Source organism: Vigna unguiculata, chromosome 10 (assembly GCF_004118075.2).
Source record: "Vigna unguiculata cultivar IT97K-499-35 chromosome 10, ASM411807v1, whole genome shotgun sequence".
NCBI classification, from domain to species: Eukaryota; Viridiplantae; Streptophyta; class Magnoliopsida; order Fabales; family Fabaceae; genus Vigna; species Vigna unguiculata.
The window spans coordinates 34,776,008-34,801,794 of NC_040288.1; the positions used below are offsets into that span (position 1 = coordinate 34,776,008).

The window sequence follows — 25,787 nt, forward strand, 5'->3', positions numbered from 1 at the left end:
TCCATCTTCTCATACACTTTCACCGGCAACAACCGTGACTCATCGGAGTTCCACCAATTTCTATCATTTTATCAAAAAATAAAACTTAGTTGAAAAAAAATAAAGATATCAAATTGAATAATTAAAATAAAAATTGTACCAACTAAGAATTTTAACCATATCTTTATTATATAAGATATTTATTATAAAATAATATATATATATATATATATATTATAGATATTATAAAAATATTTATATTTATTTAATATTATTCCAAAGTAAAGATCGAAGGACTATAAAAATTCGTTTTTCACTAAGTTTTCATTTAGATACTCATTATTTATAATATTCTATAATTATGCCCTTGAAAATAATTCAAACTGACCTGTATAAATGGTTGTATGTAAACAACCGTTAAAAGTGTCTATAAAGCAGTAAGAAGGTAAGATCCACTTTTTGATTTAAAAAATTTTGGATCTGGATTTATTAGAGAGCTCAAAGTCAATCTACTTGTTATCCTCAAGATCTCCTTCCAGTTACTCATTATTTCCATTCTAGTTTCTTTTCTAAAAACAACACACCTTCTTTCTTCCAGTTTGGGAGTAGGAGCTGTGCCAGGGTGGCTGCAAAACCCTCCTTTCAGCTAGTAAAAACCGTTTTCTTTCATGTAAGTTGAACTCAAACTTTCTCTTTTTTCTTTTTCCAACTTTTTTATTCTGGTTCTGTCATAGATTATTTCTAGAACCTCATCTTAGTGTTCATGTTTTCAGCCCTCCAGTCTTCTGGAGCTTTGGTGCTCCTTTTGTTAATGTGTCACCCCTCAAGTACAACGCTGAGTCAACATAAAGGAAGCTATGATTTCACGTTTTTGAAATATCTTGTCTGTCTTTTGTTCCATTTCCATTTAAAATGCTTGATGCTTGTGTATGAATGAGAATGAACTGTCTGTAATTTTTTTTTCTTTAAAAATAAAAAAAAATATAAAAAGTGAAAATAAAAATAACGAATTTCTGTTTAATTTATTTTTTTGTCAATAACAAAAAAAATTAAATAAAAATAAGAGTTGAGTATAATATATAAAAAACTCAATATCATATACTAACAATATTATCGTGTGACATTGACATTAATACCAACAATATTATATAATATGATAATGAATTAATACGTGACAAAAAAAAACTTAAAAAATAAAACCGAAAAAATAAATAAAATAAAAAATTTAAAATATTAGGAAGTAGCAAGTAACATTTTGTACACAGAGATATTATCGCAAATTTAATAAAAAAACTTATCTGGCGTTTTAAAAATGGGTTAAAAGTAGTATAAACAAACTGAAGTTTGAAAGGAACCTGAGACTTGCACAAACCGTTTCAATTTTTATTAGTTCACCAACTTTATAGAACTATCCGATAAAAATGTATGTGAAAGATTTAAACATGAATCTATAATCTATATTTAAATTGAAATTACTTTTTTAAGTAGTTTATAAAATCCCCTTTACTTCATATCTTCCATCAACAAAATAACCCTTCTCAACTTTCTTTTATAAATAATGCACAAGTACATTACCTAAGTGACGTCAACAGAGGACTCAAAAGTGAACTATGATAAAAGTTGAGTACGAGAGAGAATCATTACGATCACATGAACATAAAATCAACAGCAAATGAATATTTAGTGATACAGCCTTCAATCAATATTCATGGCCGTTCATCACTTTCAATCTCACACATTACATAATACAAATAATTAATAATGTATTTCATCTTTAACTAGGCAGAACAACACAATTTTTTTTTAATTTTTTTTAAACACAATCACACCTAATAAAATAGGGGCACTTTCATCTTCAACTAGGTACAACAACATTTTTTTTTTCATTTCTTCTAAACACAACCACACGTAATAAAATCCGGACACATTCATCTCCACCCATTCTTTATGCCTTCAATCACCTCTTAATTACTGCAATATTGGAGTCGGCAACCGAGACTCAACCTAGATGAATTATGAAAGCAATTACTATAATTTCATAGAAGCGATTTTGAAAAGTTATGAATTTAATTATAGAAGTAGTAAAAGTAGTATTGTAGGGAATATCATGCTGTACATAAGTGTCATAAACAAAATTGACAGAAATATCCGCTAAAATAAATATCAATAAGACATAAAATGACCCTGATGCAAAATTACATACCTAATCTTACGTAATCATCAAGTTGTGCTGTGAAAAACTGCTTCTAATTAATCATCACCTGCACCTACATAGAGCAAATGATAGTATCACTCACCATAAAAAAGTTACCAATTTTAGTAGCATTAGTTAATATTGATTTACCATGTTCACTATCTCCATCAGTATCTGAACTATTGAAGAACTGAAATGATGGCACTAGAAGCATCGGGAGCCTATTTAAAACCAAATAATATATACAAATTAATTTTAAGGACGATACAACTCAAAAACACATTATTACGCTAAAATTAATGTTCTCAAGTCAAAGCACGAATCACCAGCCTTTGTTGAACTCCCCTTGGCGAATTAGTCGAATTATAGTTTTGCAAGGAAAAAAGATAATAGTCTACTGATAAAAACTCCCGAAAGAAAATGTCTAGTATTTTTTAATGAAAATGATGAATCATAGCATTTGATAAAGAGAAATTAAGAAGAATGCTACAAATTAGCAGTCCTGTACTCCTAATTCTATATATCAAAGATTAAGACGAAAAAGTATGCATACCTCTTCTTCGGAAGTTCTGTGTAGAGCAGAATTAAGATCAGTTTCTTTTCGAGGTCTCGCATATTCTGAATAATACCACGGATTATCTATTTTGTTGAATGCACTGAAAGTTTTCATGGAGCTGCACTTGATGACGTGGACTTCCTCCAAGGATGGAAAACTTAAAGTAAAATTGCCATCGTAAAAGCACCTTAGCTCATCTAATTTTTCAAGATACAAATCTCGCAGCTGCTCAAATTTTATTTCTACCTTCTCATCAGATTCCTCCCCCTCCTTTGATATTATCTCTTCAATTGATTTACATTCTTTTATCTTCATACTTTTCAGTTCACTCAAACTTTTTGCTGTTGAAGATGTTAACAAATATGGCAGGCTATTGCAACTTTGTACCTTCAAATACATGAGTTGCGGAAATATTATCTCATCCTCCTTGGATTCCTCTGCAACAATTGCCTTCAATCCCTCACACTCTTCCACGACTAGGTCTTCAAGTTTCACAAGATCTTTGGCTACTGAAGCTGGAAACACACTTGTAAGGCCTTTACATTCCTTGACATGTACTTCTTTAAGATGATGCATGATTAGAATCCCATGAGGATCTTCACTCCAAATATTCTCCAGGTTTGATAAGTTGGATAAAGTCAATTCCTTCAGAGCAAGAGGAAGAGTAACTAATGTGTCCTTTGTCGTACGTTTGATATCAAATATGGTTTTCACATAATCACAGTTTCCAACTTTCAATGTCTCCAATTTTGGTAATAAAGGAAGTAAATGGAAGGGTAGGACTGCATCTGATAAAAACTGACAGTTTTCCACGGTCAAGGTGACCAACTCACTGAAACATAAGTCTGGTATATACAGTGGGTCATGCCATATCTCTGGTAGTTTTGGTCTACTTTGGAGATCAAGTTTTTCAAGTTCTGAAATCTGCACGTGCAAACAATAATTAAAAATATGAAACTAATTATTTACAAGAGTCAACGATATCTTTTAAATCAGTACTCTACAAATATGAAATGCTCACTATCTGCAAGTTTCAGACTTGCAAAAACAACTTAAGAATTGAGGTTTATAATTTTATTTAGTTGTCCTAACATCAAAACTGGTTCAACTGTTACGGTAGGTTTAAAAATGTAAATAAATAAATAAAATTTATTGTTACGAATATGAAAATTTATAGTTATCTTAAATTATGTTATTTTTCTTTCATTTTCATACTTTATAGTGACAAATAATTCATTGCTTGAATTTTGTAACAAAAAATGTAAGGCCATGAAAATTCTGTTTATGAAATTCTGCCCTAAAGTATAGAGCTGCCATTGTAATTGGGCCTAGGGCTGGCCCAAGTGACAAAACTGAACCCTAATCTGCCTAACGCTTCCACTCTTTCATTCTCACAGATTCGGCCGTCATCTCTTTTTCCCCCCTCGCAGAAAGCTATGCTAGGGTTAGGTCCCTGCCATCTTCAAGCTAGCTTGAAGCTGTTTCCTACCCATGTAAGTACTGTTGCTAGTCATACTCGTCTCCGTGGTTCCTTTTCGTTTTCCTTTCAGTTAGGGTTTCCAAGTAACCAATCTCGTGCTTCTGTTTCTCTACCCTTTCAGCTGCTCTGTTCGTTCCTTGAGCTGTTGTGTTCTCACGCTTGGGTGCCAAAGTTTCCTTAATCCCTTTCCAGGTAAGGGAAGCTAGAACCCTCCAAAATGTTTGAAATGTTCATGGTTATTGGTGTTGGTCTTGCGTTTAATTGCATTTTTTAGCACTGTTATGGATGTATAAGATGATTGGATCATTGTTCGGTTTGCTATGTTTCCCACTACAGGAGAAAATAGTGGCGAGGACTGTTAAACTCGCCTAAGCGGGCATGTCTCACCTAGGCGAGGTTAACAGGGGCTCGCCTAAATGTTTCGCCACGAAGGGTCGCCCAGGCGACCCACAGTGATTTTTGAGCGAGCGAGCATCTCGCCCACGCGAGAGGGGTCTCGCCTAAGCGAGATCCCGCGTGTGTTTCTGCTCCATTTCTCGAGCCCTCGCCTAGGCGAAGGGGGGCTCGCCTGAGCGAGGGGCTAGGCGAGACAGGGTGCTGTTTGGATGCTTATTGGTTCTTTGATGATTGATATTGGTTGAGTATGAATGTTATGATGAGAAATATGTATGTACTGGAACATTAAGTAAGTTTGGTACGATTCATGAATTATAAATGATGGGTTTGGTATGAGTATTGGCATGTGAAATAAATGAGTTTGGTGTTGTTAAAGTGGCATGATAATGAGATGCGTTGGATTCTATGTACATGGGTGGATTATGATGAGTTGGAATGGGTTGGATATGGAAATGCGAAAGGTAACGGCTTTAAAGGTTGACATAACGAATGTATCATTGCATGGTGAATATCATTTGATTGTATAATCATATTTTTGTCTGTGTCAGTACATAATTCCTTGGGGTCTCTAGGTGAGACTTTCAGGGTCGCGCTTCAGTAGTCGGGACATAATTCCATGGCCCCTGTTAGTGGGTGTTCATAGTAGTGCCCCATCTGTATAACTAGGTAAGGATTCAAGGTAAGGTTTCATCCTGACACTCTGAGGAGTCAGTTAGTCTCGCCTAGAGCGGACTGACTCTTGTGGTGAGAGTAGCAGGAGGCCCGAAATTCATTAAGGGCTAACCTTGTGGTGAGGGAAAATTGATCCATCGTAACACTTGTAAAACATAGCTCGGGGGTGAGCAGCTCGGGGGTGAGCAGAGGTATCCACCACAAGTGCGGGCATCCACTGAATCCGACCAAGTTATACGTATCCGGATGAGTCTAGTCGAGTCGTAGTGTATCGATTGAAAAGTCATAACATGCTTGGTTGTCGTATGAATATTGGATGGTGAAAGTATATTTGACTGTATGATGAGAATATTGTTGGCTCTAGCTTACCCTGTTTGTTGTATGGTTGTCTTGTATGTGGTTCTTCTTTCTTGCGATGATCATCAATTTGATTGATGAGAGCAGATGGACGAGGTTCTCGTGGCCAACAAGGGAATGGTGATTCCGCTGCTTAGCCATCTGGGCTGGAGTTATTTTCTTCATGTTTTCTTTAGGTCTATGGCCCATGTATCACTTTATGCATTTCTACCCTACACTCTTTGTTAGATTTGTATTCAGTTTTCCTTTGGCATCGTGGTGTGCCCGGTTTTTTTTGTAGGGGTTGTGTTTAGAACCCCAGGACTACGCTACATTGTTATCTCTGTGTGACGTTTCCTTTAATTTTACGCATTAAATTAAATGGGGCGATACATTTATGGTATCAGGGTCGTCATTCCTTAGGTATGTGGACTTGGATGTCCGCTTAGCTTTCTCTGTGTCTTTTGAGTGTTCTTAGTTAAATTCTTGCCTTTTTTCGAGCCTAACCAAGTGATTTTCTGTGTGCCAGTGAACTATGGCACCTCCTCGTCGGACTTCCCAATCATCCCAGGGGAACGCACCGGATATCGCTAGAGCAATAGAGGCGATGGTAGCTGCTATGACGCAGCAGAGTACCGCCATGATGCAATAGCACGAGGCATCTATGCAACGACAGGCAGCGTCGCTCGAGCAACAGTAGTTGGTGATGCAGCAGATGGAAGCTGCAAGGGTGGCTGCCGAGGATGCTCATCGGCAGCATATGGAGGCCCTCCGCCAGTTGGAAGAGAACAGGGCGACTGCCCTTGTGTTTGGCCCTGAGCCACGACCACCAGTCAGGGAGTGGAGTCTGGAAGACTTCCTGAAGCACCATCCCGTGAAGTTCAATGGGAAGACCAGTCCAGATGCAGCTGATCAGTGGCTGAAGGATCTATAGAGGATCTTCGATGCGAAGATGTGCCCAGCAGATATCAGGTTGGCCTTTGCCGTCTACATGCTGACCGGGGAAGCTGAACACTGGTGGATGAGCATGAAGTCCATCATGGAGGAGAGAGGAGAGCTTGTGACTTGGGAGGCCTTCTAGGGGAAGTTCCTCTCAGAATATTTCCCCGACAACGTCAGATACGCCAAGGAGGTGAAATTCCTCCAGCTCACACAGGGAGGGAATTCAGTAGCTGATTATGCTGAGAAGTTCAAGCATCTCAGCCGTTTCTACACCTTGCCACTCGATGAGGAGTGGAGATGCCGCAAGTTTGAGAATGGACTTCGCGGTGACATTCGCTTGATGGTGGCACCCTTGTCCATCAAGGATTTTGCTACTCTGGTAGAGAAGGCCAGAGTAATGGAGAAGATGAAGAATGAGGTTGAGGGTTAGAGATCACAACAGCCTCAAAGGAGTGGTGGACCATCTGGGTCCAAGCCCAAACATGACGAGCGGAGAAGACCGTATGACAGACCTCCTCATCAGCCTTAGGGGTCTTCCTCCCCAGCAGGGTCGAGTGCAGTGCTACATATGTGGGGGCCCTCATCTGAGGAGTGCCTGCCCGCGTATGAAGGGTTATCGCCGGTGCAACAACTGTGGCAAGGAAGGCCACTTTGGGAAGGACTGTCCCACCCTTGCTAGGGCAGCAGCACGTCCTCCAGTTCAGACTCCCCATCAGCATCAGAGGAGGGACAGAGGCAACAGGCTTCAGGCGACCAGCAGAGTGTATGTTATGTCAGGAGCGGAGGCATCAGGCTCAAGTAACTTGGTTATGGGTAGTTGCATGGTGGCTGATACTTCTTACCGTGTGTTGTATGATTCTGGAGCAACACACTCTTTTGTGTCAAATGCTTGTGTGGAACGGTTGGGTCTGCCGGTGCGCGAGCTGCAGTGTGAGCTTGCGGTGTCTACTTCGGTGTCGGATTTGGTCAGGACGTCGTCCTTATGTGCTAGGTGTCCAGTGGAGGTAGAAGGGCGCAGGTACAAGGTAAATCTAATCTGCCTGCCCCTACAGGAGTTGAAGGTGATCTTAGGGATGGATTGGCTCTCTGCCAATCGCATTCTAATAGACTGTTGTGAGAATAGGTTGTTGTTTCCTGACTCAGAGGAGTTGGAGTTGGTGTCTCCTCAGCGGGTGGCGAGAGAGATTCAGAGTGGCGCGCAATGCTTCATAATCTTTGCCTGTATGGAGGTGGAGGAAAGAGAAGGACCATCAGTTATACCTGTGGTGTAGGAGTTTGAGGATGTGTTCCCAGAAGAAGTGCCTGGGTTGCCTCCCAATAGAGAGGTGGAGTTCTCTATTGATCTACTCCCAGGAATAGGCCCGGTCTCGATGGCCCCGTATCGTATGGCTCCGGTAGAGTTAGTAGAACTCAAGAAACAAATAGAAGAGCTGATGGAGAAACAGTTCATCCGACCCAGCACTTCGCCTTGTGGAGCACCAGTGGTGTTGGTGAAGAAGAAGGATGGGAGTTCGCGCCTGTGTGTGGACTACAGACAACTGAACAAGATGACGATCAAGAATAAGTATCCGCTTCCGAGAATCGACGACTTGATGGATCAGCTACATAGGTCATTGGTATTCTCGAAGATACATCTGAGATCGGGTTACCACCAGATTTTAGTAAAGGCTGATGATGTGCAGAAGACGACCTTCAGATCCAGATATGGCCACTATGAGTATGTGGTTATGCCGTTTGGTGTGACCAACGCTCCAGTAGTGTTCATGGACTACATGAACAGGATCTTCCGGCCCTTCCTAGATAAGTTTGTCGTGGTCTTCATAGACGACATCCTTATCTACTCCAGGACTCAGGAGGAGCATGCGGAATACCTAAGGTTGGTGCTCGGTGTTTTGAAAGAGAAACAATTGTATGCCAAGTTATCCAAGTGCGAGTTCTGGATGGGGGAAGTTCAGTTTTTGGGGCATGTGATATCAGCCCAGGGGATTGCAGTAGACCCAGCAAAGGTCGAGGCAGTGGTAAAGTGGGAGAGTCCGAAGTCGGCCACATAGATCAGGAGCTTTGTGGGGTTAGCGGGCTACTATAGGAGATTCATAGAGGGATTCTCCAAGATAGTGGCGCCTCTGACTTTGCTTACTCGGAAGGACCAGCCCTTCACTTGGACGGACAAGTTTGAGGAGAGCTTTCAAGAGCTAAAGAGGAGGTTGACGAGTGCCCCTATATTGGTAATACCGGATATAGGGAAACCGTTTGAAGTCTACTGCGACGCGTCTCATCTCAAGCTTGGCTGTGTCTTGATGCAAGAGAAGAAGGCGGTGGCGTATGCTTCACGACAGCTTAAGGTGCATGAGCGTAATTACCCCACTCATGACCTTGAGTTGGCAGCGATAGTATTTGCCTTGAAGATCTGGAGGCACTATCTCTATGGTGCACAGTTTCGTCTGTTCAGCGATCATAAGAGCCTCAAGTACTTGTTTGATCAGAAGGAGCTGAACATGAGGCAGAGGAGGTGGATGGAATTCCTGAAGGATTATGACTTCGAGCTCTTATATCACCCGGGAAAGGCAAATGTGGTGGCAGATGCTCTGAGTAGGAAGACGGTACACACGACACATCTCATGATAAAAGAGGCAGAACTACTAGGGAAGTTCAGAGACATGAGGATACAGGTGGAGTTGGGGTCCGAGTCCATTAGTTGTAGTACCTTACTATATCTAGTGACTTCCTGGACTCGATCAGAGAGAGACAGTTGTTGGATGCCAGTCTGAACAGAGTTAGAAGACAACTTGGATAAGAGGAAGCCCGAGACTTTGTTTTGAGTGATGATGGCATACTGAGGTTTCGAGGCAGAGTATGTATACCAGATGATGCAGAGGCGAAGAAGTTGATCCTTGAGGAATGACACAAAAGTCGTCTTAGTCTGCATCCTGGCATGACTAAGATGTACCAGGATCTCAAGGAAAACTTCTGGTGGCAGGGAATGAAGAAGGATGTGGCACAATTCGTATCAGCCTGTCTGACTTGTCAGAAGGCGAAGGTGGAACACCAGAGACCCGGGGGAGTTCTACAGCCCTTAGAGATACCCGTGTGGAAATGGGACAACATCTCCATGGACTTTGTGACACATCTACCACGGACTTTTAGAGGACATGACACCATCTGGGTGATAGTGGATCGGTTGACCAAGAGTGCTCACTTCTTGGCAATGAACTTGAGGATGTCCATGGCCAAGTTGGCCCAGTTGTACGTCAAGGAGATTGTGAGGTTGCATGGGGTACCTTCGAGCATAGTTTCTGACAGAGATCCACGGTTTACATCCCGGTTCTGGCAGACCTTACAGGAGGCCTTGGGGACCAAGTTGACTATGAGCTCAGCCTATCACTCCCAGACGGATGGCCAGTCAGAGAGGACCATCCAGTCACTTGAGGACTTACTACGGACATGTATATTGGATCACCTAGGGGCTTGGGACGAGGTGTTGCCCTTGATCGAGTTTACCTACAACAACAGCTTTCATGCGAGCATTTGCATGGCGCCATACGAGGCGCCATACGGACCTGTGGCCGACGAGATAGCTTTATCCCCGCAGTTGGCAAACCTTCACCCAGTGTTTCATGTCTCGCAGCTGAGGAAGTATGTATTTGACCCGGCTCATGTGTTGGAAGTCGAGGATATACAGATCAGGGAAGATCTCACGGTGGAAGTACCACCCATAACTATTGAGGATAGCAAGGTTTAGGAACGTCGAGGAAAGACCGTCAGTCCTTTCAAAGTCATCTGGGATCGGAGGACGGGTGACTCAACTTGGGAGTTAGAGGAGGACATGAGAAAATCACATCCACATCTGTTTACCTGGTGAGTCTTTATTTTCGAGGTTAAAAATTTTGTTGTTGGAGGGAATGTAAGGCCCATGGAAATTCTGTTTATGAAATTTTGCCCTAAAGTAAAGGGCTGCCCTTGTAATTGGGCCTAGGGCTGGCCCAAGTGACAAAACTGAACCCTAATTTGCCTAACGCTTACACTCTCTCATTCTCACAGATTCAACCGTCATCTCGTTTTCCCCCTCACAGAAAGCTCTGCTAGGGTTAGGTCCCTGCCATCTTCAAGCTAGCTCGAAGCTGTTTCCTACCCATGTAAGTATTGTTGCTAGTCATACTCGTCTCTATGGTTCCTTTTCATTTTCCTTTCATTTAGGGTTTCCAAGTAACCAATCTCGTGCTTCTGTTTCTCTACCCTTTCAGCTGCTCTGTTCGTTCCTTGAGCTGCTGTGTTCTCACGCTTGGGTGCCAAAGTTTCCTTAATCCCTTTCCAGGTAAGGGAAGCTAGAACCCTCCAAAATGTTTGAAATGTTCGTGGTTATTGGTGTTGGTCTTGCGTTTAATTGCATTTTTTAGTACTGCTATGGATGTATAAGATGAATGGATCATTGTTCGGTTTGCTATGTTTTCCACTGCAGGAGAAAATAGTGGCGAGGACTGTTAAACTCGCCTAAGGGGGCATGTCTCGCCTAGGCGAGGTTAACAGGGGCTCGCCTAAATATTTCGCCACGAAGGGTTGCCCAGGCGACCCACAGTATTTTTGAGCGAGCGAGCATCTTGCCCAAGCGAGAGGGGTCTCGCCTAAGCGAGATCCCACGTGTGTTTCTGCTCCAATTCTCGAGCCCTCGCCTAGGCGAAGGGGGGCTCGCCTGAGCGAGCATGTCTCACCTGAGCGAAACCCTTCAGCCTGAGCGAGGGGCTAGGCGAGACAGGGTGCTGTTTGGATGCTTGTTGGTTCTTTGATGATTGATATTGGTTGAGTATGAATGTTATGATGAGAAATATGTATGTACTGGAGCATTAAGTAAGTTTGGTACGATTCATGAATTATAAATGATGGGTTTGGTATGAGTATTGGCATGTGAAATAAATGGGTTTGGTGTTGTTAAAGTGGCATGATAATGAGATGCGTTGGATTCTATGTACATGGGTGGATTATGATGAGTTGGAATGGGTTGGATCTGGAAATGCGAAAGGTAACGACTTTAAAGGTTGACATAACGAATGTATCATTGCATGGTGAATATCATTTGACTGTATAATCGTATTTTTGTCTGTGTCAGTACATAATTCCTTGGGGTCTCTAGGTGAGACTTTCAGGATCGCGCTTCAGTGGTCGGGACGTAATTCCATGGCCCCTGTTAGTGGGTGTTCATGGTGGTGCCCCATCTGTATAACTAGGTAAGGATTCAAGGTAAGGTTGCATCCTGACACTCTGAGGAGTCAGTTAGTCTCACCTAGAGCGGACTGACTCCTGTGGTGAGAGTAGCAGGAGGCCCAAAATTCATTAAGGGCTAACCTTGTGGTGAGGGAAAATTGATCCATCGTAACACTTGTAAAACATAGCTCGGGGGTGAGCAGCTCGGGGGTGAGCAGAGGTATCCACCACAAGTGCGGGCATCCGCTGAATCCGACCAAGTTATACGTATCCGGATGAGTCTAGTTGAGTCGTAGTGTATCGATTGAAAAGTCATAACATGCTTGGTTGTCGTATGAATATTGGATGGTGAAAGTATATTTGACTGTATGATGAGAATATTGTTGGCTCTAGCTTACCCTGTTTGTTGTATGGTTGTCTTGTATGTGGTTCTTCTTTCTTGCGATGATCATCAATTTGATTGATGTGAGCAGATGGACGAGGTTCTCGTGGCCAACAAGAGAATGGTGATTCCGCTGCTTAACCATCTGGGCTGGGATTATTTTCTTCATGTTTGCTTTAGGGCTATGGCCCATGTATCGCTTTATGCATTTTTACCCTACACTCTTTGTTAGATTTTTACTCAGTTTTCCTTTGGCATCGTGGTGTGCCCGTTTTTTTTTGTAGGGGTTGTGTTTAGAACCCCAGGACTACGCTACATTGTTATCTCTGTGTGACGTTTCTTTTAATTTTACGCATTAAATTAAATGGGGCGTTACAAAAAGTTAAACCTGCTGAGGAATGATAATCAGCAAATTCATTTTAATTGTTGACTAAAAATTGATTGTAATTCGACTTTAAATTATAGATATAGTGTGTAAAATTTAATTAGAAGTCATAGAAAAATTTTGTAATAATTAAAATTACATCCACTTTTTTTTCTGTCGGACTTGACTTGCAATATGCTACACTTATAGTAGTTGAAAAAACATGAAGACTAATCCAATTATGACTATTACTTTGAAGAATTGTTTCGTAAGATTACATTTATATATATATAGAGAGAGAGAGAGAGCCTACACTTGCAAGTAGGTTATTGTTAACAGTTTAAGTATGATATTCATGAGTATTTATTTTGAAGAATTGTTAAATAAATTATAATGCTTTTTCACCTTTTTTGTCCAAAGGCGTAATGCATGTTCATACAAATTCTATAGATATATGTCCATAAATAACGAAATGGGTTCTAATTAAGATATAGTATTTATAATAACAACAAGAATCATGACAATGCTCAATAACAGAAATTAAACACGTACCTTTCTCCCAAATTCCTTCCGCGTAGTAGAGTTGAGATCAGTGTCCAGTGAAATAACTTTTCCGTATTCAATTCTCACTTGAGTCAACTTGTCTGCTTTTAGCGTACTTGGACATAAAGTTACCATATCATCGCAATCTGTTACTGATAATTCTTCCAAGGATGGGAAACTTAAATTCCCTCTGTAAAACCTTCGCAGATTCAGTAAATTATGCAGTTTTAAACAACTGAGCTGCAGAAATATTATGTCATTCTCATTTGATTCCTTCCCACACACTATCTCTTCAATTGATTTACACTGTTTTATCTTCATTCTTTGGAGTCGACCCAAAGTTTTGGCTGTTGAGGACGTGAACAAATATGACAAGTTATCACAATTTTTTACTTTTAAACATGTCAGATTTGAGAAAGACACTGTGCGTGTTACCAAGTTTTCCAAAGTGGAACATGTAATGACTTCAAAAGTTTCTAGATTTCTGACAAAGAGCTCAGTCCATGAGTTCTCTAACCCAATGGAAACTAGCTCACCAAGGGACTCCAAGCGTAATTCTTTGAGCTGTAATAGAAGTTCACTATTATTAGGTCTTTGATGGCAGAAAATGAGCTTGAAGGAACTACTCCACACCATAAGCTTCTTTACATTTGGCAACTGTTGTAGAAATCCATACTCCGGAAATTCATCACACTCATTATCAAAGCACAGACCGAGAACTTTTAAGTTGTGTAAAAGGTTTGTCTGAAATTCTCCGTCCACAATCATCTTTAATTCATTTTTACCCACTGTCAGATCCTCTAAGTTGGGTATAATTAGCTACAATGAGAAACCAATAACCATGTAAAAGCAGGTTAGTACTGTCATATATAAAATTGAAACTGTGAACTTTCATGCTAACTACATAAGCCTGATAATTAGTGAAAAACTAAACATTTGAATATAAAATAAAAATAGGTTTGAAAAAGTCCATTTAAAAGAAATAACGTTTATTTAAAAAAATTAAAAAAAGATGAACTACCCAGACACAACAATTTTGATTTAAAATTTATTTTTAGATGAAAAATTGATAAATGTGACGAATAGTGGTTCCTATGGGAAGAAAATATTGGAAAAAAATTTCAGTGGTTGGTAGGAGATTATTTATCAAGATTTAAGCAATTTTTGACACATAATTTGAATGCATGTAATTGACTTGGAAAAGAATGCCCAAACCTCAAATGTTGGTGTTGCATCATGAATGCAAGATATAGTGTTATGGTTGAAGTTGGGCAAATCGCATAGTGTCAATGATGTCACATCGGGGAACGTAAGCTTGAGATTTGTTCCTTCTGGATGAGCTGGATTAGGCTCTGTAACAGTTTCATGAGTATCTTCATTCCAAACGGTTTCCAGATCCGGCAGCTTCCATAAAACTAATTTCTTGAGAGGAAAAGTGGATGTGCCTTGTGCACATTTGACATCAAATATGGTTTTGACAGAATCACAGTTTCTAACTTCCAATGTTTCCAATGTGGGTAATAAAGGGAGTAAAGTGAAAGGTAGCACTGCATCTGATGAAATGTTGCATTTATTCACAATCAAGGTTTCCAAGTTTCGGAAACAAAAGTCGGGTATCTGCAGTGCCAGACACCATATCTCTTGTAGGTCTGCCCTATCTCTGAACTCAAGTTCCCATTGCAATGATGCTCTCTTTGGAAATCAGCAGATGTAAATGAATAAATGAAAATATGAAATTCATCTTGTACAAGGATTACCAAGAATTCAGACTATACAGTTTTGCTACAAATAACCAACTTTACTTATAACTAATATCCAGGAAAGAAATTTAATAACTTAATTGAAGAAATTTTTAAAAGTTATTAGAAGTGACATTTTTTATGTTGGTTTTTAACCTTTTATATTGATATCAATTTACCTCTTATAAAACATTTATTAATTTTTCTTTTTACTTTTACATAAGGTATTTATTATTAATTTTTACATTAGAAAAAAAAATGACCGTTTTTAATATACTTTTATATTATTTATATTCTTTATTTTATCATTTCTAGATTCTACTTAAAATCCAATAATATTGATTATGCTAGATGTATTTTATTGTTATCATTTCTTTTATTTTTACTATTTTCATTACAAACGGTTCATTTTATGCCTATTATAAAACATAGTAGAAGATTAATAAGAAATATTCATTATGATAAATATATAGCAATAAAAATAAAATAAATATATGAAAATAATTTATTAATAAAAAATATAAAAATTAAAAATTAATTAAAAATTGGAATTAAAAATATATTTTATAATTAAATAAATTAAATTTTTGGTAAAATGGCATATAAAAGTATTTGATTCTGTTCTATTTGTTTATATTTATAAGTTATTTTAATTAATAAAATTACAGTTTACAATTAGTTGGTTAATTGAGTTAAATTTAATATAATTTGTCTAGGTTATTGAGACAATGTTTCAAACCATCAATTTATTACTTTATATTAAATACGATTTTTAAAGAAAATTATTACGAAAATTAATTGAAAATAATTATGTTTAAATAATAGTGACTTTACATTTTTTAAAATATAAATTATTTATTTTTTCTATATATATATATATATATATATATATATATATATATATATATATGTTTGTTACATTTTATAAAACAATTCAAGAAATTTGTAAGATACAATATATTTTTTTTATTTTAAAATTAAAGGAAAAACAAGTTTATTTAACAAGATTTGAGAAAAATAAATGTAACTTTCCAATAACTAAATTATTTATTTTTTTATATTATAAAACTTTAATTTATAATTTTTACTAGTCTATCGTTAAATAAAAATAAAGGACAAATTACAGAAATATAAAGCATATCATTTATTAAAAACATAATATACATATATATATATATATATATATATATATATATTAAAAACATTTTATTTTCTTTGTACATATATTAAAAGCATATTTTATTTTATTTTTGTGTTAATAAGTTTGACGAAGAGGCCATAAAGTGAAAGTCTTAAAATATGAATATTGAGGTATCCTAATTAAAAAGTTGTTTGATAGCAAATACAATACACAATTTCTATCATATATTAAACCCTTACCTCTTTCAGAAATGTCTTCCGGATAGTAGAGTTGAGATCAATTTCCAATTGAATAGCCTCTGAGAAGTTATTCAGTTTAACTTGAGACAACTTGTCTGCTTTCACTGTACCTGGACATAAAGTTATCATCTCGGAACAAGATGATACTGTCAATTCCTCCAAGGATGGAAAACTTAAACTCCCTTTATAGAAGCTGTTGAGATTTTCTAAACATTCAAGCTTCAAACAATTCAGCTGCGGAAATATTATTTCATTCCCATCTGATTCCTCCTTAGACACTATCTCTTCAATTGATTCACAATCTTTTATCTCCATTCTTTTCAGTTGATCCAAACGCTTGGCTGTTGAGGATGTGAACAAATATGATAAGCTACAACAACCTTCTACTTTTAAACATATCAGATTGGAGAAAGACACTCCTTTTTTGCATGCTATCAAGCTTTTTAAACTCCCACATTTAATGACTTCAAAGCTTTCTAAGTTTCTGATAAAGGAATCACTCCAAGAGATGGAAACCAGCTCTTCAAGGGACTCCAACTGTAATACTTTCAGCTGCTGTAACACATTATTACCACTTTCACAACAGAACATCTTCTCGAATGAACCACCACACACAGCAAGTTTCTCTATGTTCGGAACCTCTTCTAGAATTTCATATCCAAATGCATCTGAACCAAAGCAGAGAGTAAGAGCTTTTAAACTGTCCAAGAGGTTTCTCTCCAATTCTCCTCGCAAAATCATCTTCATTCCATTTTCCCCTAATAACAAGCACTGTAACAGCCAACAAAAACACAAACAAAAGTTGGTTAGGACCGTTAAAGACACAAATCTTCTAATTTTTCATGCCAAAAGATACCCCTCATACTTGGTGACAAAAATTTATTCTGAGATTAAGATTTTGAGATGGAAATGCTATAAATTTAACAGTTAGTAAGTTGCAGTGCTTGCTATGTAGAAGAAAATGAGTTAACAAAAAATTTAAATGGAAAGGGACTGTTTATGTTGGATAGAGTACCATATAAGAAATAACTATTAAAATAAAAATAGAAAGTGAAAAGAAGAAGAAAACGAATAATAAAAAATAATAAAATTTTGTTAAAGAAAAAAAATTATAATACCTTTCTTTTTAACTTTAAAGAAAAAAAAGTGGCATTTTTTTTTTCAGAATAGAAAAATTAATTATAAAAGAAACTTTAAAAGGAAAAACTATTTCTCTTCTTAATATTTTTGATAAATATTGCTGAGATAATGTATAGTTCTTTAATTACCAAATTAGATTCCGCTAATACCAGACTTCTTGCCATAGTTTACAAAGATTGTGGCAGCATGAACAAATGATACATGATAAAGTAGAATGGGTGAGTGAGAATCTGTTGATATAAAACATATACAACATATTTACTGATGCTTTGCATCAGTGGATTTTGACAGGATGCTCCTACTATTCTTACGAACAATAAGAAAAATAAAATAAAATATATATATATATATATATATATATATATATGAGCAGTCAAATTAAATTATTACTAACATTACTTACTAAAATTTTAATTACTAAAAGAATTAATGTAATTTAAATATTAAATTTGTTGGTAATTAAAATTTTGATATTTAATATTTGAAATCAATTTACAATTTAATTATAATATTTTATTTATAATATACACTATTTTAGATATTAATAATTTTTATTTTAAAAATTAGTATCTAAATTAATCATTTATAATGACTATTTATTTTTTATTTCTAAAATTGATTATTAGATAAATATTTGTCTCGAAAAATAAGCAATATCTTTTCAGCCTTTATCATAACCACGAGTACTCAATGAGATATGAGTCTAACCACATAAGACACTGACACCACTCTCAACCCACAACCTTAAGGCAATGGGTTTATAGGTCTTGATCCTTATATGGTGCTCTACTTTCTCATTTTTGGTCAACGTGGGACTTAGACTCACACTTGAATTCCTAACAAATCGTAATCATTTGATTATTAGTTTTCAATCTTTCATTTTTAACCAAATCGTAATAGTTTTATCTTCTAAAAGTAAACTCTCCTGCCAAATCATATATAAATACTATGCAATGTTGAATTTGCAGACACTAATCCAATTATGATGCAAGAAAGGAGAAGAAAGTGCTAAAACAATGATACCTTCTCACGAGGGAGTTGATCTTGGGTAGGAGATTCCAGATGCGTATTGAGTGAGCAGTAATAAAAGTAGTTGAACTTTTGCAAACCACGTAATTTCAATGATTTGACATAGGGACAGGGAAGCGTAAGCTCTAGACTTGAATCTGTATTATCCTCTGCAACAATTGCCACCAATCTCTCACACTCTTCAATTACTAGTTCTTCAAGTTCAAGATCTTTGGCTACAGATGCTGGAAACACGCTTGTAAGCCTTTTACATTTCGTAACATGTACTTTTTTTAGATGTTGCATGCATAAAATTCCATGAGGAGGATCTTCGTTCCAAACAGCTTCCAGCTCTGGCAGGTTCGATAAAACCAATTTCTTCATAGAAAAAGTAATTAAAGTGTCTTGTGTTGAACATTTGACATCATCAAATATGACTTTGACAGAATCACAGTTTCGAACTTTCAATGTTTGCAATTTGGATAATAGGGGAAATAAATGGAAGGGTACACTGCATCCGATAAAAACAGACAATCATTCACCTTCAATGTGACCAACTCTCTGAAACAGAAGTTGGGTATAGACAGTGAGCCACGCCATATCTCTCCTAGTTCTGGTTTACTTCTGTCGAGATCAAGCCATGATTCTCCTAGCGTCTGCACCATATTAATTATTTATTACAAGAATTAATAAAAATTGAAATTTGTTTAGGTTAAATATGAAATATCCCCTAAATCTTTTAAGAATTATTTTTTATTAAAACAACTCAGTTGACTATATAATATCTAAAAGAATTTTTCTACGGAGTCTCACCTTTTCTAATTTACATTACTTGACTTCAAAACCTTGCAAACAAGTTAAGAATTGAGATTTATAATTTTTTTTTTAAAATTTGGTTCAACCGATACCCTGTGTTTGAGACAGCAGTTCAAATGTTTAAAAAAAGAAAACGTTACTTTTATAAATTCAAAAATTTATAATTTATAATTATTTAAACAGTTACTTTTCCTTTCATCTCCAAAAATAAATTTTTATACATATGTAAAATCAATTTTTTGATTAAGTGTTCTTAACTAACATCATTAAAAGGATAATAATATTTTGACAACTCAGATATTAAAAAACAAAAAATCATTTAGAAAATATGATTTCAAATTTAAAAATAAGTTTTCAAAAAATCATTTTTCATCACGTTTAATACCTTATCATTCCACCAACCCCTGTTATACATCCTCATTCATCACAAACACTTTATTATTTTTTATTCTTTTATTCAACATTATTTAAGTATAATACTTTTAAGAAACCTTCAAAATTTTCATCATAATTATTAATTAAAAATAAATAGTATAATTGTGAATTTAAATTATAATATAGAGCGTAAACTTTAATTAGAAATTATAGAGAAAATTGTTATAATTAAAAATATTCATATATTCTTTTTTCTGTTACCTAGACTTGCAGTAGGGTACTCTTAGTAGTAAGAAAAGTACGAAGAGTAATACAATCATGACTAATATTATTTTGAAGAATCGTATAACAAGTCGTAGACTTGCAGTAGGGATTTGTTAATAGTTCAAGTATGATTCATTTATGACTATTATTTAAAAAAAAAATTGATGAATTATTATAATTTTCCAGCATGTTTAAACAAATGCCATAGATGTCTATACATAAAAAAATAGCTTGTAAAATTTTCCCAAAGTAAATAAAGTGTGTACTTTTAACAGTGTATTAAAAAAATAATTATTGTGGTTATAACATTTCATAGTTATTAAACATTATGTATTAATATAATTTTAATAATGAATTTAAATTAAAGATTATTATTTTACATTTCATAATATGATTCAATATGATAATATTTTAATATGTTTTAACGAAAGCATATTTTATTAAAGATAATAAATTATTAGAATAGTATTTTTGAATAAAAATATATAGCCTCTTTTCCACCACATATAGTTTAGTTTTAAAAAACTTTCAACATATGTACTAAATTATATACAACCAACTATTCTTTCATAACTTCTTTTACCAAAAAATAAACAAACGAATAAATATAAAAAAAATTCTTTCATAGAATAAAATTTATTACTGAAAAAGTATAATAATTTTTTATTTTTCTACTAGTATTAAATATGATTCTTAAGATAATTATTTTATAAAAATATTAATTATAAAAATATTAATTTTACAGAATCATAAGATAATGTTAAATTAAAACCAAACACATACCTTTCTCAGATATTTCTCCCACATAATTGAGTTGAGATCGGTTTCCAATGGAATAACCTCTTCGGATCCAAATTTTACTTGACACAACTTGCCTGCGTCTACACTTCCTACACAAAATGTTATCATCTTTTTACAATATGTTACTGACAGTTCCTCCAAGGATGGGAAACTTAAACTCCCTCTGTAGAACCTTCCCAGCTCCCCTAACCATTCAAGATTTAAACAACTGAGCTTCGGAAATATTATCTCATCCTCATCTGATTCCTCCTTACACACTATCTCTTCAATTGATCTACACCTTTTTATCTCCATTCTTTTCAGTTGACCCAAACTCTTGGCTGTTGAGGATGTCAACAAATATGATAAGCTATCGCAATCTTCTACTTTCAAACATGTCAGATTGGAGAAAGACACTCCTTTTTTGCATGCTACCAAGCTTTTTTGCATGCTATCAGATGTAGAGTTCAGATCGATTTCCAATTGAATAGCTTCTGAGAACTTATCAAGTTGAACTTGAGACAACTTGTCTGCTTTCACTGTACCCACACAAAAAGTTATCATCTTTTCACAATATGTTACTGACAGTTCCTCCAAGGATGGGAAACTTAAACTCCCTCTGTAGAACCTTCCCAGCTCCCCTATCCATTCAAGATTTAAACAACTGAGCTTCGGAAATATTATCTCATCCTCATCTGATTCCTCCTTACACACTATCTCTTCAATTGATCTACACCATTTTATCTCCATTCTTTTCAGTTGACCCAAACTCTTGGCTGTTGAGGATGTCAACAAATATGATAAGCTATGACAACCTTCTACTTTCAAACATATCAGATTGGAGAAACACACTGTGCATGCTACCAAGTTTTCTAAACTCTCACAACTAATGACTTCAAAGGTTTCTAAGTTTCTGACAAAGGAATCAGTCCAAAAGTTGTCTAGCCCAATGGAAACCAGCTCTCCAAGGGACTCCAACTGTAATACTTTGAGCTGATGTAAGACATTATTAGGACTTTCAGAACAGAAGATCTCCTTGAAGGAACCATCACGCACCACAAGTTTCTCTATATTTGGAAACCGTTCTAGTATTCCATATCCAAATAAATCTGAACCCAAGCACAGAGTAAGTGCTTTTATGTTGTCTAGGAGGTTTGGCTGAAATTCTCCTTGCAAAATCATATTTACTCCATTTTTCCCCAATGACAAGCACTTTAATAACTGAGAAAAAAACACAAGAAAAAGGAGATTATTTTATGATAACCAGAGATTCATCTCTTTTGTTTACAATCACATAAACAACCTTTCATGCCGAAAGATTCCTAATAAAAGTTATAGTTGGTGACAAATTAACCACGCCATGGCATTGTACGTGAAAGTTTCATATTTTAATTTTCACAGTATTTCGTATTACTTATATGGAACAATGACAAACAATTAAAGCTACAGATGATTCAATATTTAATTTACAGTCGAAGAGGAAGTCATAAAACAGTAGTACATACCTTTTCACTACCGACTTTATTCTCGGTATGTGATTCTAGATCTGTAAAAATGTCAGTATACAGAGAGTTGTAGTAAAAATACTTGAAGTCGGGCAAACCCTCAAGCTCCAATGATCTCACAAAGGGACATGTAAGCTCTAGCTTTGTTCTTGGATCTATATTATCCTCTCCAAAAATAGTCATCAATCCTCCGCAGTATCTCACTACTAGATTTTCAAGTTTCAGAAGATATTTTTCTTTTGATGCTGGAAACACACTTGTAAGGCCTTCGCATTCTTTAACACAAACTTCTTGTAAATGGTGCATACTAAGAATTACTAGAGGATCTCCATTCCAAACATTCTTCAGATTTGGCAAGTTGGATAAAGTCAATTTCTTCAGGGAAAAAGGAAGGGTTGGTCTCATAGATGCCACCTCTCTGTCTTGTGTTGTACATTTGACATCAAAGATGATTTCGACAGAATCACAGTATCGAACTTCCAACGTTTCCAAATTAGTTAAGAAAGGAAGCAAATTGAATGGTAGCAGTACATCGGTTAAAAACTCGCAACCATCAAGAGTTAGAGATTCTAAGAGACAGAAGTAGGAGTTTGGAATGGACCGTGAGCCAAGACATATCTCTTGTATATCTCCCTCACTCAAATTTGATGTACTCTCCTGCAAAAGAAATTAGATTTAGATATTCATTTTCATGACATCCAAATTATTTGAACTTTTAACTTTTGGGAATACATCTTTCATGAATATAAAAATGATTAAAAAAACATAAAAATAGGAAAAAAACAAGCAAATCATAATAATGTTAAAATAACAATGAGGAGTTACCAACTTAATATTATAGAAAGTAACATACTGTATAGAACAAAGGGTATGTTTTTTTATTGATCATCTGGTAACCTTGTTATGAAAAATTTTGAATGGATAATTTCATTTCTAGGTCTGATGATAAGATTTGCAATAAAACTAAAGATGTTTAAAATGGATGATGCAGGAGAATACTAACACGTAATTTAATTATATGACTTGTGAGAAGTGTCTAGAATATGTAAAATTTTCATATAAATTTGACAACTATCATGTCTTAATTGATAATTAACTTAATTCACTTGTCAATATGTCATACCGTTGGATAACTCTTTCAAAAGTTTTAAAACCCTTTTAAAATATTTGTGTAGATATATTATCTAATAATGAATATTTACATATTATATGATACCTTAAAATTAAGTTATATAATAAACTCTTCAATAATATTAAAATTTTATTTAATTGATATAATTAGTAAAAATATAATTCGGATCAATTAACTCTACATTTTATGAAACATTATAAAATATATAATTTGCCTGAGTTTATATAAGAATAAACGGATTCTGTCCATATATATTAATCATATATTTAATTTTTCGTTTATTGAAATAAGGATTTATTTAACCAAAAGTGAATAAATCACATTAGGTTTGAAGTTCTTAGATTCTAGGTTCTAGGCTACAAACATGAGTCTAGACCTACATAAGGATTTATTTAACCAAAAGTGAATAAATCACATTAGGTTTGAAGTCCTTAGGTTCTAGATTCTAGGCTACAAACATGAGTCTAGACCTACATAGAAAGAGTATTTTTAAACATTAAATTATTTATATTTTAAGTAAACAAAATAGTAGTGACATAATAGAAGAAAATGAGATAAAATCTAATCATAGTTTATGTATTCTCATTCTTTGTTAATGAGATGAAAGCATAAAATTGGATAATGACCAGAGCATATATCTTTGTTTATGTATTCTCATTCTTATATACTATTTACCGAGTGTGTTCACTTTTACCTTATGATTATTAAAATAAAATGTTATTAAATTTAAAAAAGATAAATATAAAATTTAAAGGTTAAAATTGGTAACAAGATGTAGATACGAAAAATAATATCTTTTATATATTGTTATATATGTTTATCATATTGACACTGTTATTTAGATAACTTTTTTTTTTGTGTCTAAATAGTATATTGGTTTTTCTCAGTTAATGAAGGTATTAATATAAAGAAATATAGATTTTATAAAAGAAATGAATAAGAGTAAGAATAGAGAGTGTGCATATATAAAGTAATTTTGAGTGGTGTGGGAATGAATGACCTGTTGTTTGGAGCAGTGGATAGAGTATTCGAGGGATGGCAATTGGTACAGCTTCAATGTGGTGAGAGGAGGAAACGCAGAGTGTTGTGTTGTTCCTTCTCCAACTTTTTCATCCTTCCCAAATATCTCTCTCAATTCCTTACAATTTATTACCTCAAGTGTGGTGAGATCTCTGGTGGCCAAGGATGCTGGAAACAAACTTTTAAGACGCTCACAATATATAACAGACATTTCCTCTAGCGCTTGAAGGCCCATAATTCTCTCCGGATCCTTCTCCCATACATGCTCCAGATTTGGTAGATCATATAGATACAACCTTTTCAGACGGAATATTGGAGAAGCTTTTGTTATCATCACCCTGTTCTCATCATTCATATTAAATATCACCTCTGCTGCTTCGCAATCCCTTACGTCTAACTCTTCCAAATTATGAAAGCAAGAAAGCAAATGAGATGGAATTACATGCACTACACTATCACATCCCTCTACAGTCAACCTTTTCAAATACCCAAAGCTGTTTTGGTGCACCCAACCACTGGCTTGCCATAGTTGCTCCATAATAAATTCATCAAGCTCTAGATCCTCAGTATATGCGAAACTTACCTGTAAATCACACAAATTATTAAATTACTTCTCTACCTTTCAAATATAATATACTTTTTTTATCCCCACAAACTTAAACAAAAAACAAAATTACATTTTTCAATTTAAAACTTTTATACTATAGCCGCCGTACCTTTAATAATTTATTTTTAAATTATCACTTTAAAATAACTAAAAATATATGTTTTCATTCATAATATATTTTTTAGTACTAATAACAGTACAAATGGTATATAAATTAAAATTATCAAATTACTATGTAAATATTTTGTTGATTTTAATTAAATTTAATATACTCATTACTCTAAAATAACTATTAATATGAAATAAAATAAATAGTAATACTATTTTTCTTTTATATTTTTAGACAAGTATAATGTAATACTACAAATTTACTAAAATAGTTATATATCCAAAAATAAGTTTATTTATTTAAAAGTACTCATAGCGATAACAATGAAAATATATATAAGTAAAGTTATTAAAAGTGTTATATTACAATTATTTTTAGAATTTTTTAATTGTTTTAAATTTAAATTTAAAAATACTTACTAATTAATTAGCGTGCCAAATTGTGTTACTTTTATTTAAAAAACACAAATTTTAATGTATAAAATCTATTAATTTATACTCATAAAAAAGATTTTTTTGTGTCATTTTTTTACTTTTATCTTTAAAATTATTGTTTTATTTAAATTTAACTAATTTTTTTTTATTTTTAAACATTTTTTATTTAATTAATTTTTTAAATTAAATAAATAAAAATCATCTATTAAATAAATAAAAAATATTTATAACTAAATTATAAAAAAAAATTATTTATTTTTATGATTATAACTTTATTTATTTTTTATTACAAGAAGGGAACACACATTATCGTAATGTGTATTTTCACTAGTTAATTATAATGGACATTTTGTAACCGTGTTGTGTGAAAATCTTAAAACAAAAAACAGATCTAATTTAATAAATAGATAAAAGGACTTAAAAAAACATAATTAAAAA

General features: G+C 34.8%; 2 protein-coding genes across 2 annotated transcripts; both read right to left on the minus strand.

Annotated features, from left to right (window-relative positions):
- Window positions 1-1,644: 1,644 nt before the first annotated feature.
- Window positions 1,645-18,716, minus strand: LOC114166402. The gene is made up of 8 exons (XM_028051130.1): window positions 18,323-18,716; window positions 16,160-16,930; window positions 14,256-14,732; window positions 13,050-13,859; window positions 2,727-3,653; window positions 2,324-2,394; window positions 2,183-2,246; window positions 1,645-1,983 (listed from the first exon to the last, which is right to left on the minus strand). Exons 1-6 carry the CDS (start codon window positions 18,689-18,691, stop codon window positions 2,353-2,355), a joined length of 3,396 nt encoding a protein of 1,131 aa, XP_027906931.1. The 5' UTR covers window positions 18,692-18,716; the 3' UTR covers window positions 1,645-1,983; window positions 2,183-2,246; window positions 2,324-2,352.
- Window positions 18,668-24,776, minus strand: LOC114166403. Its single transcript, XM_028051131.1, has 4 exons — window positions 24,180-24,776; window positions 22,048-22,704; window positions 20,546-21,763; window positions 18,668-18,963 (listed from the first exon to the last, which is right to left on the minus strand). Exons 1-4 carry the CDS (start codon window positions 24,735-24,737, stop codon window positions 18,772-18,774), a joined length of 2,625 nt encoding a protein of 874 aa, XP_027906932.1. The 5' UTR covers window positions 24,738-24,776; the 3' UTR covers window positions 18,668-18,771.
- Between the last annotated feature and the right edge of the window lie 1,011 nt (window positions 24,777-25,787).